The 20,462-nt window shown below is 40.7% G+C and overlaps 1 protein-coding gene across 1 annotated transcript; it reads left to right on the top strand.

Annotated features, from left to right (window-relative positions):
- Positions 1-186: 186 nt before the first annotated feature.
- On the top strand, positions 187-20,117 carry LOC117408502 (wolframin-like). The gene is made up of 8 exons (XM_059005294.1): positions 187-317; positions 1,638-1,877; positions 11,941-12,017; positions 13,695-13,839; positions 15,313-15,483; positions 16,352-16,438; positions 16,756-16,904; positions 17,164-20,117. The coding sequence occupies exons 1-8, from the start codon at positions 191-193 to the stop codon at positions 18,961-18,963; spliced, it is 2,796 nt and encodes a 931-aa protein (XP_058861277.1). The 5' UTR covers positions 187-190; the 3' UTR covers positions 18,964-20,117.
- The last annotated feature ends 345 nt before the right edge of the window (positions 20,118-20,462 follow it).

The raw sequence follows: 20,462 nt of genomic DNA, 5'->3' as shown, positions 1-20,462 counted from the left end.
AACCAAGCAAATATTGATTAGCCATGACTTTGCTGTTGTGCTTCCTCATTATCAAAACCAATCATAAGACAACATTTGAGCATGTTTTCAAATTGACACCTGCCTTGACCATTCACGATAAAGGATTGTGGTAGGCGGGAACATCATATAAATACACCAATCAAAATAGAGTAGAGGAGGGTTTATGTTGATGAGGGTTTGTCTGGTACTGATATTGTCTGATACTGCAGCGTTTGGGAGCTTTCAAATTTATGTTAATGGAGGAAGGAACTGGGTAGAAAACGTTTTGCATACATCTCTTTATCTTATCTACCAGCGTAAGTAAAGAATATATTTGCACTGTTCGATAAGGAATGATTTAGGTGTAAGATTTACCAAGATTGTGGAATAATATTAAAAAAAATTACACTTAAATTAAATTACAAACTTTATCTATGTTCAGACGACGCGTGATTAACAATACCTATGCTCTCTGCCTATATGTCTGCCTTATAGATACAGCCACATCACTTATAAGGCTGTGAAAACATATTAGTAAGGTTTTTCTTCCAATGTTGTGTCTTCTCACTGGGCGTGTGCAGTACCGCATTGTTTTGTTGGCAATGGCATGTAATGTTGGCGGACTGATGTTTCAATGAGAAAGACTTTTTCCCAGTGTCCGTCATGTTAATCAATTATTTTATCGGTATTAACATTGCTGTTTATGTCTATAAAGTGGAATCTGTTGTTCAGCCCGTTTGTTTTCTTACCTGTTTAAAATATGCAGTTTCCTGTTCTTTACTGCAGTAAAATGAACTTTAACACCGTAGGTCTATGAAAAGATACCATTCAAAACAGCAGACCAGTATATAATATCTGGGGCTTTTTTATTTTTCAGTAAAAAAGAATCGCCACAGTTTGCATCAATCACTTATTAGGGTTTAACTCGGAATAACCAGGGCAGGTGGTTGATGCAATCCAGGTTGATTTTGTGCTGTTGTTTATATTCCAGCGGGGTAGCCTATAGCTTTGTTTGTTAACGCCTTAGTGATTTAAAAAACAAATAAAAAAAAAAAAAGATTTCAGTTCAAAGCACTTGGTTTTTCTCATTCACTTTTTTTTCTTTTTTTAAAGCGGATGTTCTGGGGTTGGCTAGCTGTTATGGGAAGGTGACCATTTAGTTAAGTTTTGATGTCATGGGACGACTACATTTGTTATAAAGAGATCAGATTACGGGAGTTGTCCAGCCCCCAGTAATTTTCACCCACATCTATGTCTTTAACTGCTGAAAGAAACGTAAAGGGAAAGCAGGGTTAACCAATTCAGGCCAGATTTAGCAATGTCTGGATAGCTGCCATTTGTATTTGTATCATTTATATGCTGTCCTGTAATGTGTAGGGCACTCAGTCTACTGTTAATTATCCAAAACAATCTATTCCCAGAAATTGTTTCTATAATCTAAAATATAAACAGATTTCATCTAGTGGATATCCCTACCATTGGAGGCCTAGGAAATTAGTGTACAAACAAATTCAAGAAAAAAAATGGAAGTGTGTCCTGTATTCCTTTTGAAGTAAATGTTGAGTGATGTTAACACAGCACCCACTCGAATGTCCCTACCTATGACTAATTGAATTCTTTATCTGCTTGTTTTTCAGCTGAGATGGATGCCAATCCCCCATCCCCAGTCCCACAGCCCCCGCCTGTGCCTCCACCTCCCCCTCCCCTTCCACCTCAGCCGGACAGGTCCCAGTTGAATGTGGGTAGTGCCTTTGTGGCTGCTACCGCTGCCATGCGGGAGGAGAAAATGAAAAGTGAAACCTCTGCATCTGGCGACTTCCTCTCCCAATCCTCGGATGGCATCTCTTCGGTTAGCAGGGCCCTGTCTGAAGAAGCCGGTAAGCAGGATTGTCCTGGAAATACTGTGCAAGACTGGGGCTAGGGCTGTGCTGAACTGATCAGCACACCACCAGCCACAGTTAGTACGCTACCTTTAGTTTGTTGCAGTTGCTGCTACAAATAAAATAGTCTGACAGTGATTTTAAAGTAGCCATACTGTAGATATTTTGTAATTGTAGGTTACATGCACAGTTGCGAATGAGGCACGATAAAGTTCTTTCAAACGTTTATAGGTTTAGTGATGCATACCCTACTTCCTACCTTGGGACCAGCTTCATGCAGTGTGTCTGATATTGATCTAATCTACTTTTATCTGGTTTTGTACATTAGTTGTTGCTTTTCTTTTGGTATTGCGCTATTAAATGTCCTTCCAGAAAGGTTGTGTCCTATTGTCATATATACAGTATGTCATTGGTATGTCCCAGTATTTCATCATTTTAAAAGTAACTTTCACAGAGTTTAACAATGAATCTGACTCTGTTGCAAGAGCAAACCACAGTAATGTATTGCACAATCCAAAGTTATATTAAAACACATTTAAAGTACAGCTGTATTAGTCAGTTTAATTTGCAAGTACAAATAGTCGTTTTATAAAGTACATTGTCTACAGACTCGTTTGTTTCCCATCAGTTATAATGTCAGACTCGCTTACCGACCACCCATAAGAAAGAATCGATTTCTTCCAAACTATCATTATACTGCCAGACTATTACGTACTTATAAACCAACAGTGTCTTTAAAACAAATCACAAAATAATCCCACAATCCCCCAGTTACCTTTGACGCACAGCAAGAGGGATAAAAGCATTAAAACGCTCTTTTGATTTCAGCAGCTAGCCATGGGCAGCCAAAGCTTGTAGGGCTGGTCTTCCCAACTCTGGTCCTGGGGACCCCATGTGTCTTCTGGTTCTCATTCCAACTGAGCTCTCAGTTACTTAACTAAACCCATAATTGAACTAACAACTTGCTTAATTAGACCTTTTGTTTTCAGCTTAAACGGTTGCAGATTTCAAGTTATAACGTTTTATAAGTAACTTGAACTGCAACTTTTTGGGAGCTGAGAACAATTAAAGGTTTAATTAGTAAATTATTAGTTCAGGGTCTAGTTAAGTAATTGAGAGCTCAGTTGGAATGCAAACCAGAAGACACATGGGGTCCCGACCAGGGTTGGGAGGCCCTGTTGTAGCACCAGGCAGTGGAAACGAAGCATTGGATTTAACCTTGTGTTGATAGGAGTGGGTTGGACGTGGGACTGGTATATCATCATCTTATGAGCGGAAACACAGTCCTTGCATTGTGGAGTTGAATGTTCAGCACAGGAGGGTAACATAATTTAAACATTCATCAAATTACATTTATTTTCTCAGTGATAACCTTTTTGTGGAATGTGTCAGGAAAGCAATGGATCCCATCAAAAGTATTTTTTTTCCTGGCTGCTACCCATGACTTTTTATCAGAACAGAGTTTGCAGGCTACTGTCTGTATTCAGGACCTGTCTCCCTCAGCTTATGATTAATGAAGGTTAGTGACTGCAGTGAAAGTTATGATAGATGAGAAGAATTCTGTTTACTTGTAGAATTGGCCTAAGGTTGATTTTTTGTTTACCAGAGCATGCTTGCTTAGCCTTGCTTTTAGGTATGAATTGAAGGAAATCATTCTCTAATTTTAGGTTTTATAAAAAATAGTCTGTGTACAATATGGCCCTGTCCCAAAGCACATTAATCCTCAAAGACTTCCCTTCTGTTTTCTTTTCGTTTGGTTAGGCATGTCATTATGCAGCAGCGCCAATAGTGTGTTAGAAGAATTTGTCTTCGGTTTAAAAAAAAAATATGACAAAGTAAAAAGGCTGTTTCGTACTGTATGAACAAAAAGAAAATTCTACACCCGGAGAAAGAAAACCGTTCAAGATATTACAGGCTTGATGTTCCTGTTCTAGGTGCTTTTGTTCTTTTAATAAAGGTGTCCCTCATCAGAGAGCAGCTCAGAAAGCTGTCATTCTGCTGGAAGTTTCAAATATTTAGTTTGCCCCTCTGTTGAAACCAGGGGTCCATGAATCCAGTCTTCAGAGTTCAGAGCCCTGGTCTTTGTTACACTTATACCGTGGATTACTACATTTTACCCATATACCCTCCTTCCAGGTCTTAATCACTTCATTATTTAATGATACCTACTGTATAAAACCTGGAGGACTCTGGATATGTGCCTGCCTGGTTTGATTGTACAGGGATTACATAAGTGTAAAAGCACACATTGTTTTCCTTGTAAGCTGTCACAGGGGTGGATGGTGCACAGCAAGTACAGTGGCAAATGGACAACGCTGGATTATAAACCACGTATTGGAAATCAATTATTTTAGGATTTGAGAATATTCCAACACATCTTAATCTGTGTACAGATGTCACACTGCATAGAACATGCAGATTAAGAGAAGTTCCTGAGTACAATCTTTGCTTTCGACATGTAATAAGTTCATATGTCATGTGTAGGTTAAGAGACATTTCCTATTTTTGAACAGCCATAGCAAAACTGCTTAAGATGACATCATCTCTTGCATTAAGAAACACCCTGCACTTTACATATTAACATTTTTACCTATAGGTTGCTACTAGTTTAAAGTGCAAATGGCTTTAAGCCATTTGAATTACCTTGAAATGAGGAAGTTTGTTCAGTGTCTAACAGTTAAGATTATTTTAAAGTAGCTCAAAGACAGATTGAGAAAATGAAACCTAACTAAGCAAAAGAACCCAGAACCTGTCAGAATGATTGCGAACATCATAAATATTGACAGGTTGTGTGAGCTACTAGCATACCCAATTCATGACGATCCTAGCTCTGATTTCCAGCAGTGGCAGTGGATATGTATGCATGTCGCATACTGTAAGGGAAGGGAAGAACTGAAAAAGGAAACTCCTGCCCCCACTCACAAGTACACTTCAGGATACTGGCAGAGGTGAACTGTCCCAATTTCCATTTTTTATTCAATTGAATTACTAAAAATTCATATTGGTGCGATCACTTTCAAAACAACACTTGCATAGACCGAAAGTGTGAAGTGTTATACCCAGAGAATTTTTGATGCAATCAATTTAAACTCTTTTTATAATAGTAGCACAAAGAAAACTCTAATCATGTGACCATCGTGCGCTGGAAATGTCAACGTAGGAATGAGACATTGTGGTATTGCTGCAAAAAGGAGCCTTTTAAATACAGCAGTACTCCAGACCTCACCCCTGCTGCAGGCAGGGTTGGTAGTTTTCACTCCATCGATTCTTTGAGGATGCAAGAGCATTAAATTCATACATTTATTTTAAAAAAAGAACTGTAGGCTAAATGGTGTTTTGTGAAGACTTGTATTTTGTAAGATGGGTCTGTGTATTTTGGCTGTGACCCATGTTGTCATGGGTTATAAATTAACTGGGCAATACATTATCAAGATTGCAGTGTACCAGCGTTCCACTCCCACACGTCGTTCATTTCAACCAGAGCACCAGCATTGTTGCAAGAGGGAGCAAGAACTGGATATATTGCGATGTTTTGAAGAAAAATTCCAGCGGTCACATTTTTGCCTGCAGAAATCCCCAGTTTACCATTGAACACTATTGTGCTGGAACATAATTATTTTAAAAGCATTTTACTTGCAGCAAAAAAAAGAAAAAAAATGCCAACTTTTTTTTTTTTTTTTTTTTTTATCTTCTGAGATTTTTAAGACTTCGGAGTATTGTCTACAATAGCCCTCACTGCAATAGTGTTTTCCACCTCAGTTTCAGTAATCTGTTCAATAAAATGGAATGGTCTTTATTATCTGTGTGGGCCACTTTACAATTTTAACAGTAGGTCATATTCCATAGCCATTGCCTTTTGTCATCACAATAGAAAATGCCAGATCCCCCGCCCCACAGATCGAATGTAGTCATATCACGATTCCTGCAGTTTTATTTGTTTGAGCACAAAATTGCTTTTCATTTACAAGACATCAACAGCCAGAGATGTACTAACTTCTGCTTGTATGATTATAATAATTTCACTACCCCATTACTGGATTCAGACTTGAGCATATTGTCTGCCTGAGAGTGACATGAGCTGGAAGCTGGATTGGATTAGATCCCCCACCCCTGTCTTTTGTGTGGTTTAATAAACTCCTGTGAAAAGAAGCCAGGACACTAGAACAGTTTGATTTGATTTTATTCCTCAAAACACATTGAAAATAAATGATTAGAAATGACTCTTGTTTTGGCTCCAAACATAGAATACATGTCAAAGCAGTTTGACTACTCTCCTGAAATGTCAACCCCTTACAGTATGTAAATAAACCAAACTAGCTTATTATCTGAGCAACTGGATTTATTCCCCCAAATACAGATCTTATTTTTGACCAGTTGTCTTGCCCTGATTTAACAACAAAAAAGGAACAAAACAAGTTACAGTAGCGCCCATACCGAATCATAATGCATTTTCATTTCAACATGGAATGACTCGCAGGCACAAGAAAGGCAATCTGTGTATGCTGTGAAGAAAACTCAATCAATCAAGCCAGGCCTTTAGGACAAATAGTCTTCACTTTGCTACCACATCCCTGCAGACCATTACAGCTTGCAGACAGCCAGTCTGTTTTCACATCTGACTGAAATAGTCATTGCGTCCTACAGCCATACCATATAATGTCCCTGTTGATTTCCACTTACACTGTGCTGCCACACTGTGCATGCTTGGTTCGTGGAATTGATTCTTCTGCTGGAAGTTCTGGTACATCACGGTGTGGTGAAGGAGAGCCTGGGCTGTTTTTTCACTGCCGAGCTGTGCTGCTGACGTCACACGCAATGAAAGACAGTTGTTGTTAATTCTTGTAATTAATTTAGTTTGCTAAAAGATGTACAAACAAATGGTGTTCAAAAATTAACAGACTAACGATACAGCTGGATCTTGTATCGCTATATTTTGTAAATATATTTAGGAATTTCTTTTATAATCCACACATTTTTACTGATTTATATCAACTTAATAAATGATTTGCCCAAAGATATCCTGTTTTAAGGATAGTTGTTGTTTCTAGAGCGCAGCAAGAGCCGTAGTTTTATGTATGGTACAGCTGTATTTTGTTTTACTATATTTTTGTAAATAAGTTTAAAATTGTTTTATATTCCGCATTTTGTTTTTCCTTATATTAATATAAATTTGGTAGGATTGTGTTTGTGTGTGAGTTAAGTGTACCGTACCTGCGGTTTGTGTCCATTTGCTTCAAATCGTCCGAAATTCAGGCCTAAACTTTCTCATTTGATGCACGACTTCAGATCTCCCTGAACACTTCTATCTGCCCACAGACAAACTACAGCCTGCACTTCCTCAGCGTCCCAAGGCTGTATTTTTCTCTCATCACCCTTGCTGCCCGCCATGTTGTTAGTTGTTTGTCTTCATGGAGTGTACTGACTTGCGCAACGTAATGATGAAAATCCTTAAAATGGTTGGATACTTATAGTAGTAAGTGTTGAATTTAAATCAAGGGAAGTAATGTTAACTTTGCAATGCTTTAGTAATACCTCATGTAGAATATTGTGTTCCGTTCTGGTCACCTCGCTACAAAAAGGATATTGCTGCTCTAGAAAGTGCAAAGAAGAGTAACCAAATTATTCTGGGTTTAAAAGACATGTCATATGCAGACAGGCTAAAAGAATTGAATCTATTCAGTCTTGAACAAAATGCTGCAATCTGATTCAAGCATTCACAATTCTAAAAGGTATTGACAGTGTCGACCCAGGGGACTTTTTCGACCTGAAAAAAGAAACAAGGACCAGGGGTCACAAATGGAGGTTAGATAAAGGGGCATTCAGAACAGAAAATACGAGGCACTTTTTTACACAGAGAATTGTGAGGGTGTGGAACCAACTCCCCAGTAACGTTGTTGAAGCTGACACCCTGGGATCCTTCAAGAAGCTGCTTGATGAGATTCCGTGATCAATAAGCTACTAACAACCAAACGAGCAAGATGGGCTGACTGGCCTTCTCTCGTTTGTAAACTTTATGTTCTTAGCCACGGCCCTGGCTCGGCTTGGCTTGCAACTGGATTCAGAGGTCTTATGAGGCTGGAGTTTCACGGTTTGGTTCTTGCTCAGCTCGACAAATAGCCAGTGGAGAACCACCTGTACCTTACCGTCTCTCACATCCCTGTTCTGTGTCTCTCACATCCCTGTTCTGTCCTCCCGTCCTCGTCCTCTGCCCTCCCTCCGCTGTTGCTCCTCCAACCCCTCTAACCTCATTTCTCTGCCTCTCCCCCCCTCCCGCACACTCTCTGGTGCACTCTGGAACTGTCACTCTTCTGCTAACAAAGCTGATTTCATCTCTGCCTTTGCCTCCCACCTCTCGCTCGATTTCCTTGCTCTCACTGAAACCTGGCTGTCCCCTGATAACACTGTTACTCCTGCTGCCCTGTCCTCTCTCTACGTCCTGTCCCATACCCCGCGTCTCACCGGACGGGGAGGTGGGACGGGTCTTCTCCTCTCTCCCTCCTTACTCTTTTCTGTCCCCTCCGATCTCACCTCCCTCTCTGTCACTACCTTTGAATTTCATGCAGTCCAACTAACCTCTCCCTGTCAACTCCTGCTCATTGTTCTGTACCGCCCCCCTGGGCCTCTCACTCACTTTCTGGATGAACTCGACTATCTACTCTCCTCCCTCCCCTCTCTGTCTACCCCGACTGTCCTGTTGGGTGACTTCAACATCCATCTCTCCAACCCCAGCCACTCTGCTGGATTCCTCCCTCTCCTTCACTCCTTCGACTTCTGTCTCTCTCCGTCCCCTCCTACCCACAAAGCTGGCCGTCAACTGGACCTCACCTTCTCCAGGGCCTGCTGCCCCTCCAACCTCTCTGTCACCCCCCTGGACCTCTCTGATCACTATTTCATCTCTTTTTCTCTGTCTCTCCCCCCTCTCCCTGCTCCTCCTACCCCCACTGTCACCTCTCGCCGTAACCTCCGCTCTCTCTCCCCCTCTGTCCTTGCCTCCACTGCTCTCTCTCACCTCCCTCCTATCGACTCCTTTTCACAACTCTCCGTAGACTCTGCTACCTCCACCCTCTTCTCCTCACTCACCTCCTCCCTCGACTCCCTCTGTCCCCTCACCTCCCGACCTGCTCGCCCCTCCCCTCCCCATCCCTGGCTCTCCTCTGTGCTCCGCTCGGCAAGAATCACACTGCGATCTGCTGAAAAGAAATGGAAGAGAACCAAACTCCCTGCTGCCCTAGACCTTTACCGCACTCTTCTCTCCTCCTTCTCCTCTACTCTCTCCTCTGCTAAATGTGCTTATTTCCAATCTGTAATCCAAGCCTCCACTAACAACCCACGTAAACTATTCTCTACCTTCTCCTCCCTCCTAAACCCTCCCCCCCCTCCTCCTCCCTCCTCTATCTCCCCTGACGACTTTGCCTCCTTCTTCTCTTCTAAAATCTCAGATATCCGCAAACTCTTTAACACCTCTCCCTCCCCCGCACCCCCTCCTGCTCCAACCCCTACACCCACTACATCCCCTACTAACTCACCCTCCTTCTCCACCTTCTTGCCCCTCTCAGACTCTGACCTCTCCTCCCTGCTCCAGGGTCACAAACCCACCACGTGTGCCTTGGACCCCCTCCCCACTCACCTCTTTCAAGCTGCTGCTCCTGCTCTACTCCCCTTCATCTCCTCCCTCCTCAACACCTCTCTACTTTCTGGCATCTTCCCCTCTGCCTTCAAAAAAGCCTCTATCACTCCCCTCCTCAAAAAACCTACCCTCGACCCCACCTCCCTCCAGAGCTACCGTCCTGTCTCCCTCCTACCCTTCCTCTCCAAAACCCTCGAGCGGACTGTACACCGCCAGCTCTCTGCTTTCCTGTCCAACCACTCTCTGCTTGACCCTCTCCAATCTGGCTTCCGCTCTGCTCACTCCACTGAAACCGCCCTTCTGTCTGTCACCAACTCACTTAAATGTGCCCGAGCTGCCTCTCTCTCCTCTGTCCTAATTCTCCTCGACCTCTCTGCTGCCTTTGACACTGTTGATCACTCTATTCTACTATCATCTCTTGCTGACCTGGGGATCTCTGGCACTGCTCTGGCCTGGTTCTCCTCCTACCTCTCCAACCGCACTTACCAGGTAACCTGGCGTGGAGCAACCTCCACACCTCACCCTCTCTTAACTGGAGTCCCCCAAGGGTCAGTCTTGGGTCCTCTCCTGTTCTCTCTCTACACCCGCTCCCTGGGTCCCCTCATCGCATCCTATGGTTTCTCATACCATTTCTATGCTGATGATGCTCAGATTTTCCTCTCCTTCCCCACCTCTGACTCCACCATCTCCTCCCGTATCTCTACCTGTCTGTCTGCTATTTCCTCCTGGATGCACTCGCATCACCTCAAACTCAACCTCTCTAAATCTGACCTCCTTTTCTTTCCCTCCTCCTCCCCCTCCTCTGATCTCTCTATCTCTGTTCCTCTGGAATCTACCACACTCTCTCCCTCTTCCTCAGCTAAGAACCTTGGAGTCACCCTGGACCCCTGCCTCTCTTATTCCCAGCACATCTCCACTCTGGCACGCACTTGCAGATTCTTCCTGAGCAACATCCGAAGAATCCGACCCTTCCTCACCAACTATGCTACCCAGCTCCTGGTCCAGGCCCTGGTACTCTCCCGCCTAGACTACTGCAACTCCCTCCTGGCTGGCCTCCCTGCGTCCGCCACCCGTCCGCTCCAGCTCATCCAGAACTCTGCTGCTCGCCTGGTGTTCTCTCTACCTCGCTTCGCCCACGCTACTCCACTACTCCGCTCGCTCCACTGGCTCCCGATCACCGCTCGCATCCAGTTCAAGACTCTTGTACTAGCCTACAGATGCCTTGATCAGACTGCACCCAGCTACCTCCAGACCCTCATCTCTCCCTACACCCCCACTCGACCTCTCCGCTCCGCCTGCACTAGAAGACTGGCTCTACCTCCGCTACGCTCCCCTGCCTCCAGAGCCCGCTCCTTCTCCACCCTTGCTCCGCAGTGGTGGAACGACCTTCCTACAGATGTCAGGACTGCCCAGTCCCTGACCACATTCCGGCGCCTCCTTAAGACTCACCTCTTCAAACAGCACCTGTAGAACTCCTCTGTTGTATCCTGGGACACTATCACCCTTCATTTAAATATGCTTTATTTTGCTCTTATCTGCCCCCTATTTTACTGCATTTAATCCTGTACCTCAGAATATTGTAATCTGCCAAGTGTTTAATCTGTAGTATTTTGTACTTAATCATATCCTGATGTAACTATCACTATTTAATCATATCCTGATGTAACTTTCACTATTATCTGCTGTATTATTGAATTGTGGTTTGTCACACTTGAGAATTATTGTATTTCTTGTTCTTATTGTATGACTTATATTGTAACACTTGAATGTATTTGTATTTGCTTGCGATTGTAAGTCGCCCTGGATAAGGGCGTCTGCTAAGAAATAAATAATAAAAATAATAATACCGAGCCCTCACGGGTTGGATGGTTACAAGGTACCGGTACTGTGTCCTTAGAAGACTGATGACCCTTTAAGCAAGACAGACACTGTGTATAGTTTAAAACAAATTACAGAACATGCTGTTCTTTCAACTGCATGCATTAGTAACATCTACTGTATGTTAGCAACATGCATCCCATGATTTACAGTATGTAAAATAACTTCTGTTTTTAAGATGCATGTAAAAATGTAAGTGTAACAGACGGACTGATGTATAGACAGAGATATCCCCACAATCTGATCCTCAATCCCCTATGCTAAATAATGTTATGAAGTTTCATCAATTTAATAAGTGGTTTTCCATCAAGTTTCATCACATTTGGTTACGTTTTCCAGATATATTGACATAAGGATGACCACCTGCACTTTATCTCTGTTGCTGGGGGGATAATTAACACATACTTGTATAAAGTGTGAATATGAGTAATATATAATGTTTTGGGATAAGTCTGAGACCGTGCATGTGCAGTAAATCAGGCCTCAGATTTCTGAAGTGCCAAAAATGAATTTGTGTTTGACCTATTTGAATAGTGTTTGTTTTTTTTTTTGTAGAAAAAGCAGAGCAAGAAATAAGCTTCAAAGAACAGGAAGAGAAGGCTAAGGCTGGAGACTCAAAGGCCCAGGCTGAGGTAAGGCCTGTATTTATTTATTTATTTATTTTTGTTTGTTTTCTTTTTTTCTTTGCTTCTTTTAATTCTTGGTGCTTATGTATTTTTTTAACCTAATGTCTTATCACAGAGTTCATAAGATTTTTCCTGTTAAAACATTGATTATGTGGTTAAACCGTGCAACCTAACCCAAGTTAGTAGATAGAAGTAAATCCTGGAGTTTATTTTGCATTTGTCTGATTTTATTTGATTTGAAAGTAGGGCTGTGTTCGAAGGTTTATTCACTAGCCTGGAATTCAAAGGTAGTTTTAAACCTTCAGAGGTTCGTCCGGCAGCATTAATTTCGCACTGTGTGTGTTTTTTTTTTTTTTTTTTTCTCTCTCTCTCTCTGTTAACAGAAACCGTTTGACAATGTGTGAATATATGATAAATCACACATTAAATGTCACTCGCATGCAAAATTTGATCTTTTGATTTGTATAATGCATATTGTGTAAATAAAAGTTGTTGTATTAAAATCCACTACCAAATCATTATACGTCGCAACTCTATATGGCGCCACTGCCGTGTATGGAGCAGGGTATAGTATCCAAAGCACTGGGGGGTACCGATAGAAGTTGTAGTGCTTCAGTAAAATATGTACTGAATATCTAGTGTACAAGATAGTGTAAGATCAGTGCTATGCTAGAATATGTTTGAAACATACGAAATATACGCTACAACTAATAATTTTAATTTCGAAAACTGAGCAGCTAGACCAGCAGCAAGCTCAATTTGACAAGAAATGCAGTTTGAGGGATTTTGTTTTGGCATTGGCATTTGTACTCTGGTCTTTCTGGAAGAAATTCCTGGCTGCAAAACATTACTCATCTGTGTTTGTTCCTGTATTAAAGTGTTAGACAGACTAAGAAAAAACGCTGCAGTTAAAACTTAAAAGCATATTATTCTTTGCTGTATTTTTCTTCATGTTACAGAAGATTGCTATTTAGAGCAAGCAAACATTTAAAAAAATGCATTTGGCTGCTTGAGCAACTGGTAAACATTAACTTATGAAGCCTGATCGTTACTGTACCTGCAACACATACCAAAATAAAATACCAGCAATAATACCAAGAAGCCTATTTTCTTTCGCAATATAGAAAAGCAAGCAAACATGTTGTTACGTGAATGTCTGGATGTATTTCAACATTGTCTACAGTAAGCTACCCGTAAATCAAAGACGCAAGAAATATTTCCACAATTGGAAAAGCACAATGATTTTATTATACATGTATATTTTGTAATCTCAAACCCTGCTTTTGATAGTGTTAAACTATACTGAAAGAGGAAGTGGGAAACCCCAGAGGTTTGAACCAGGAGATCATGTGTTCCATTCCCACACTGACAATTCTGTCACATTTCAGCTGAAAGCCAAGGGATAACCAACCACAAGGGCCATTTCAGTCCAGGTCTTTGTTTTATTTATCTATTACTGAACTGAATGAGTTGGGTCTAGGCTAAACAGAACCAGCAGCAAATATGTGTTGTTTTCTATCCTTGTAGAAATATACAAGGTGGGTACACCAGAGTGCTTGCGTGATGTTTGTTTCGCAGGTGTTTCTGCTACTCATGTAGTCCAGTTTAAGAGGTGCTGTGCATATCCAGAGCAGTCGGTTCCTTCTGTTGTATGCTTGTTTTATTTGGTTTTTGTTGTCGCAGGTTGGCAAGTATTACTTGCAGTTGGCCGAGCAGCAGGATGAGGAGTTGAACAACTGCAATGCAGTGAGCTGGCTGCTTCCAGCAGCAAAGCAAGGCCGGAGAGAGGCTGTTGAGCTCTTAAGAGCATGCTTGGCGGAAAGAAAAGGTTTGTGGGAGCTAAAAAAAAAAAACAAACACAAATATTTACAATCTAGACATGCTCTTCTTGCTTCAAGACAGTTTAACTAGTACAATATGGAGAATGATGTTCATCTGAAAACTAAGTCTGTCAAGGTTTAAACATTGAAATTGTAAACGGCAATAACAATTGTAAAAAATATTTTTAAACTTTTAACACTAGAACCGCTGCAAGATTAATCAGATTTAAAATGTAAACGAATCTGCGTACTGTCAATGCAATGCGGTTGACTGTTTGTGTTTTTTTTTAAAAAGCAAGAAGAAAATAAGGAAAGAAAGACAACCACATTGCATTCACAAACGCAGATTTGTTTAAATTTTAAATCCAAACCCGTCAAAATGATTACTGTGGCGGTTCTAGTGTTAACCAAACATTTTAAGGATTTTGCATTGATTTTCACATTATTTTTTCAAAAGACCAATGCATTGTTAACAATTGTAATAAATACTGAATCTGGACTGAAATTTGAAATTAAATGCAGTACAAACAAAAAAAAAAAATACTGCAAATAAAAAAAAATAAAATAAAAATCTACTTTTTTATTGAAATTGTTTTTGCTATTTTAAACAGTAAACAACCTTTTACAAAGAAGGGTTAAACATGTCATCTATTATAATCTAGTGGGTTTGCAGCCCAGTTACTACAACCTGCAAATATCTAAACATTCATGTTTAAAAAACTTTCACGGTTTAAAAAAGTGCATTCAACATCAACGGTAAGTAATGGGTTTGTTCTGGAGAGTTTGTCATCATTTCTAAAAGTATTAAAGCAATGTTTTATGTTCTCCAAGCAGGAAATTTGTCCTTGGCCTTGCCCTGCCCCTCCCTGCTGTTATGAAATATTATAAAGACCCAAAATGTATGTTTTAATGAAAGATGAGCTGCTAAAATCAGCTTTCTTTTTATCATTCATACATACATAATACTATGGGCAAAAGTTTTGCATCACCCTATAGAATTAACTAATTTTGCTTCGTAAAGTCAAATGAAACCTGCTGAGTAATGTTACGTTAACACATTGAATTACCTACTGCTTTGCAGTTTGCCATGTACTTGATGAAAAACTGACAAATTGAAAAATGTGACATTTTGAAATCTAACATGAAATACTGTACTAGTATTATGGCTTCAGGTAAACCTTTACGCTATAATATTGTAGTTTCTTTGATTTACATGATTTTAAATAACTAAAAAAATAATTTAAAAAAATCTAAGTTTTGTTCATATTTTTATCTTGTATGTCTCAATCCTAAAATTCTAGGTGATGCAAAACTTTTGGCCATACGCTTTTAGAGGAAACTTTTGAAATTATTTATGGTTTTGGTTGACCCACCCTATACAGGAAGTTGTGTGCCAATAAATCTGACATCTTCCTTTCAATAGAAAAACACTGCTTGCAAGCAGTATTGTGTGAAGTGTTCTGCTATTTTATTCATGTTAGGCATCACCACAGAGAATGAAGAGGAAGTAAAGAAGCTGTGTTCAGAGACTGAGTTTGAACGCACTGTGAGGAAAGCAGCGCTGGTCATGTACTGGAGATTGAACCCCCAGAGGAAAAAGAAGGTAGCTGTGTCTGAAATGCTGGAAAACGTTGAGGAAGTCAATGCTGATGGTAAGAGTGTGTGTGCGAGTCAGATGTCGACTATAGAAACATAAATGTGTAAATTAGTAGAATCTACTCATTCCATTCTAGTACCTTTGGCCAGATGTTCGTTTAATTTTATATAGCTATAATGTCATTGGGGGACCTGCAACCAAAGCTTTTTCAGTTACTGCTGACTGTAAAATAATTACTGCAGTATGATGTAGTGTACTGCATACAGATTTTGCAGCGCTATCTAGAAAATGAAATAAAAAATGTATTTCAGCAGCAGCTATTTTCTTTAATTTCAAGCTTAATGTTATTAAGAACTTTTTTTGTTTTCATTTTAATGCACTAAAGCTTTAAAATGTTTTCATATTTTACTTCATAATTTGAAATACAAGATCTTGGAAAACCATTTTTATTTCTATTTATTATTATTATTATTATTATTATTATTATTATTATTATTATTATTATTTGTTTATTTAGCAGACGCCTTTATCCAAGGCGATTTACAGAGTCTAGGGTGTGTGAACTATGCATCAGCTGCAGAGTCACTTACAATTACGTCTCACCCGAAAGACGGAGCACAAGGAGGTTAAGTGACTTGCTCAGGGTCACACAATGAGTCAGTGGCTGAGGTGGGATTTGAACCGGGGACCTTCTGGTTACAAGCCCTTTTCTTTAACCACTGGACCACACAGCACATAGATATTTCCTAAGCTGTACCAGCAAGAGTTGGATAATTTTACATTGAAAGGTTGGGGGATTGGATTGGATTGAATAGATAACACTGTATTTCCATGGGATATATTGGGGAAGTGAATTCTAAAGGAAAGAAACAAGCTAATTTGTAAGATTGCATTGCCACTAAAGGGATTGTCTTCGTGTGCAGATGGTGTTGGAGCAGCTAAACCAGGGCCTGTACCGCCATCTCTGCAGAAGCAGAGGAGAGTCCTGGAGCGGCTTGTTAGTAGTGAATGTAAGTCTTTACATTTTAATGTGGTGTGTTTTAAAAAGCTTTTCATGTCCATCATCCCATTCCCAGAACTGCAAACATCCCCACAACCATTAACATAATTTATAGGTTAACAATCAAGGATTTGCAAAAGAGCGATATAAGCAACACCTGTGCATTTGGGGGGAACATGTCCCGACAAATCTAGACCTTGCATTTTCCTTTCTGTAAGGGATCTGTAGACGGTGGTATGCAGTGAAAATATATTTATGTTGTGATCTCATACATGTTGTGATCTCATACATGTAAGAAATACATGTATTTGTTTGATATATTTTCAGCCAGCAAGCATGTTGCTCTAGAGGATTTTGTTGAAGTTACTAAAAAATATGCAATGGGCATTATCCCATCGAACCTGTTCACAAGCAGCGATGACAAAGACGACGAACTTGCGGGGAAGAATCCTGAAGACCTGCCCCTAAGGCAGAAGGTACCATCAGTTTTGATAATACACTAGTGTTAGTACAAAAACTGCTTTATGTTCTTGATCACTGTGGAAACTTTACACGTCTAGTTTACATTTTGTCTCATCATAAGGCCTATATAACAAGGGTGTTCAATTATGTTTTGTTAGAGAGGTTAAGTTTGTCTTTAGATATTATTACATTTAATATTCAGTTTTACATGAAATGCCAACCTTTAATGATTTCTCTACTATAACATTTGATTTCCCTTTTTTTTTTTCGTAGATTATAAAATATCCTCTTCATGCCATAATGGAGGTGAAAGAGCATCTTATTGACATAGCCTCCAAGGCTGGCATGCACTGGCTCAGTACCATCATCCCCACTCATCACATCAACGCTCTCATTTTCTTTTTCATCATCAGCAATTTAACCATTGACTTTTTTGCCTTTGTTATCCCTCTGGTTATCTTCTACCTGTCCTTCGTTTCCATGCTAATCTGCACTCTGAAGGTCTTCCAGAACAGCAAGGCCTGGGACAACTTCAGAACGCTGACCGACTTACTGACCCGCTTCGAACCCAACCTCGACGTTGAGCAGGCTGAGACCAACTTTGGCTGGAATCATTTGGAACCGTACTTCCATTTCATGCTTTCGGTCTTCTTTGTGATATTTTCTTTCCCCATTGCCAGCAAAGAATGGATCCCATGCTCTGAGCTTGCTACCATCGCCGTCTTTTTCACACTCGCAACTTATATGAGTCTGAGCTCTTTTGTGGAAACGTACACGAGAAGAGCTCTGCTGATCGAAGTGGCCTCCTCTGTATGTGCCATGATGAGAAACCTTCCAGAAAGCTGGGCTTTCCTCCGGTTCTTTGGAAAAACCTTTGTGTCCATTCCTTTAGGCAACTTCATTATTCTAAACCTGAGCATCCCATGCTTGCTTTACATGTACCTTTTCTACCTGTTCTTCAAAATGGCCCAGTTAAGGCAATTTAAGGGCACCTATTGTTTCCTGGTTCCTTATATGGTGTGCTTCATGTGGTGTGAGTTTTCTGTGGTGCTGCTGCAGCATTCCACCGGCATTGGCCTCATCCGCACCTCCATTGGGTATTTCCTTTTCTTGTTTGCATTGCCAATCCTAATGCTGGGGATTGCCGTCATGTTCGTTATCCAGTTTATTAAATGGTTTATCTCCCTGGAGTTTATCAAGATAGTTGTGACCTTGGTTCTGTGTGCCATTCCCATTTTTCTCCACCTGTGGACAAAGACCAGAATATCCGTGGTAGACGTGGTCAAATCCCTGACCAGAAGTTCCATTGTTAAACTTATTCTGGTGTGGGTCTCTGCTATCATGCTCTTCTGTTGGATCTACGTGTACAGGTCTGAAGGGATGAAGGTATACAACTCCACCTTGACCTGGCAGCAGTATGGTTTCCTGTGTGGGCCACATGCTTGGAAGGATGCCAACATGGCACGCACTCAGATCCTGTGCAGCCATCTGGAGGGTCACAGAGTTACCTGGACTGGGAGGTTTAAGTATGTGCGAGTTACAGAGATTGAGAACAGTGCAGAGTCCACCATCAACCTGTTGCCCCTTATCGTTGGAGATTGGATGAGGTGCCTGTACGGTGAAATCTATCCAACATGTGACCCCCAGAATGTCACTAAAGACGAAGATGAGCTGTGCCAACTCAAGTTCCTTACAAAACACGAGTGCCACCTCAAAAGGTTTGATCGCTACAAATTTGAAATAACTGTGGGCATGCCCTATAAAAATAAGACTATAGAGGAGGACGACGCCACCAAAGACATAGTCCTGAAGGCCAGCAATGAGTTTAAGAGAGTGCTGCTGACTCTGGGACACAGAAGCCTTGTGGAGTTCAGCACTATCCTCGAGGGTCGGCTTGGCAGTAAATGGCCGGTGTTTGAACTCAAAGCCATCCGCTGCTTGAACTGCATGTCCAAACTGGTTCCAGCTGGCAGGCAGTTCAAAATAGAGTACAACTGGAGGAACACAGTGAAGACTGCATTGAAATTTGCGTTTGATTTCTTCTTTGATCCTTTCTTATCTGCAAAAGCATAGTGTTATGATATGGTATGCAGATTTAATGTACTACAGTAAGCTATTTCAACACCTATATATTTAAAACTACTGTATATGTAAGCAAGGCATGGTTCCTCAACTTTGCATGGAATTGATACTTACTTAGTTGACAATGTTGTTAGCAGTGTCTTGTGTGGGACATCAGATCATTAAAGCAGTTCTTAGTTGCTGTATTTGGAATCGAATTGTAGTCAAGATCAATTCGGAGAACAATGGGAGAGCACATTCTTTAATAATGTTTTTAAATACCCACAATATTAGTCACATTTGTTATAGCTTTGAAACACTTAGACAATCTTTGCTTTAATTGCTACTGTTTTTGGTTTACCATGCAATACTGCAAAGCTGTATTTATTGTCATTGGCACAAGGTAGAAGCAGTGTGTGTAAATAATATAATATTTTTTTTTATATATATATATATATATATATATATATATATATATATATATATATATATATATATATATATAATGGGTTGGAGCTTTTTGGTGAAATGCAAGGTGACAGAACTTTACCTTCCTGTTGTCACAGATAGGATTTATCCCAATTTGCAGCCTGTACAAAATTATGCGGCCAAGGCTTTAACAAGAGCACAAAGAAATAACATATTCCCCTGTGCTAGCAGCCCTACATTGGCTCTCGGTGCAGTCTAGGTGGATTTTAAGGTCCTACTCCTAACCTATAAATCTCTGAATGGTCTGGCCTCATCATACTTAAGGGATCATTTAGACCCTTATATTCCTGGGTGGCATCTCTGATCTCAGGATGCTGGGCTGCTTACTGTCCCAAGGGCTTTTAAGAGAAACGCAGGTGGTAGTGTTCAGCTGTAGGGTTGACGGGACCCAACAATGCATCATGTACAACGTCAGAAAAGATCATGCTTCCACTTCTACTTGTTTTTGTTTAAATAATTGGGTGGGTGGGTTGATTGTAATATATTGATTGATCTAGGAGATCATTGGGATTGAGTTGCATATTTTGTGTTTTAATGATCACTTGCTGAAGTGCCTTTTCATTTTTCTGCCTTATTCTGTAGGTCAGTTAATGTTAAACCTGCCTTATGATGTTTTGTGCATTTACTGACCTTACTGTATCTCCCCACTGTGAATAATAAATATTTATATCCATGAACTGGTTGTAATTTATTTTTATAATACATAAGAGGCTGTGTGGTCCAGTGGTTAAAGAAAAGGGCTTTTAATCAAGAGGTCCTCGGTTCAAATCCCACCTCAGCCACTGACTCATTGTGTGACCCTGAGCAAGTCACTTAACCTCCTTGTGCTCCGTCTTTCGGGTGAGACGTAATTGTAAGTGACTCTGCAGCTGATGCATAGTTCACACACCCTAGTCTCTGTAAGTCGCCTTGGATAAAGGCGTCTGCAAAATAAACAAACAAAATAAATGAACACATTTGCCACTGTACTAATACAGTATAGGTTTTTATTTAACCCCTGGCATTTCGAACTGCAGCTCTAA

Source organism: Acipenser ruthenus, chromosome 2 (assembly GCF_902713425.1).
Source record: "Acipenser ruthenus chromosome 2, fAciRut3.2 maternal haplotype, whole genome shotgun sequence".
NCBI classification, from domain to species: domain Eukaryota; kingdom Metazoa; phylum Chordata; class Actinopteri; order Acipenseriformes; family Acipenseridae; genus Acipenser; species Acipenser ruthenus.
The sequence above is the reverse complement of the archived record's forward strand: the minus strand, read 5'-3'. Positions and strand labels throughout refer to the sequence as shown.

Bases quoted from the DNA above. Each gene is read 5' to 3' on its own strand.
- LOC117408502 (XM_059005294.1), top strand. From the start codon at position 191: ATGAGGGTTTGTCTGGTACTGATATTGTCTGATACTGCAGCGTTTGGG. The intron at 1,878-11,940 runs GTAAGCAGGATT...TTTTTTTTGTAG, and splicing joins GGCCCTGTCTGAAGAAGCCG to AAAAAGCAGAGCAAGAAATA. The intron at 12,018-13,694 runs GTAAGGCCTGTA...TTGTTGTCGCAG, and splicing joins ACTCAAAGGCCCAGGCTGAG to GTTGGCAAGTATTACTTGCA.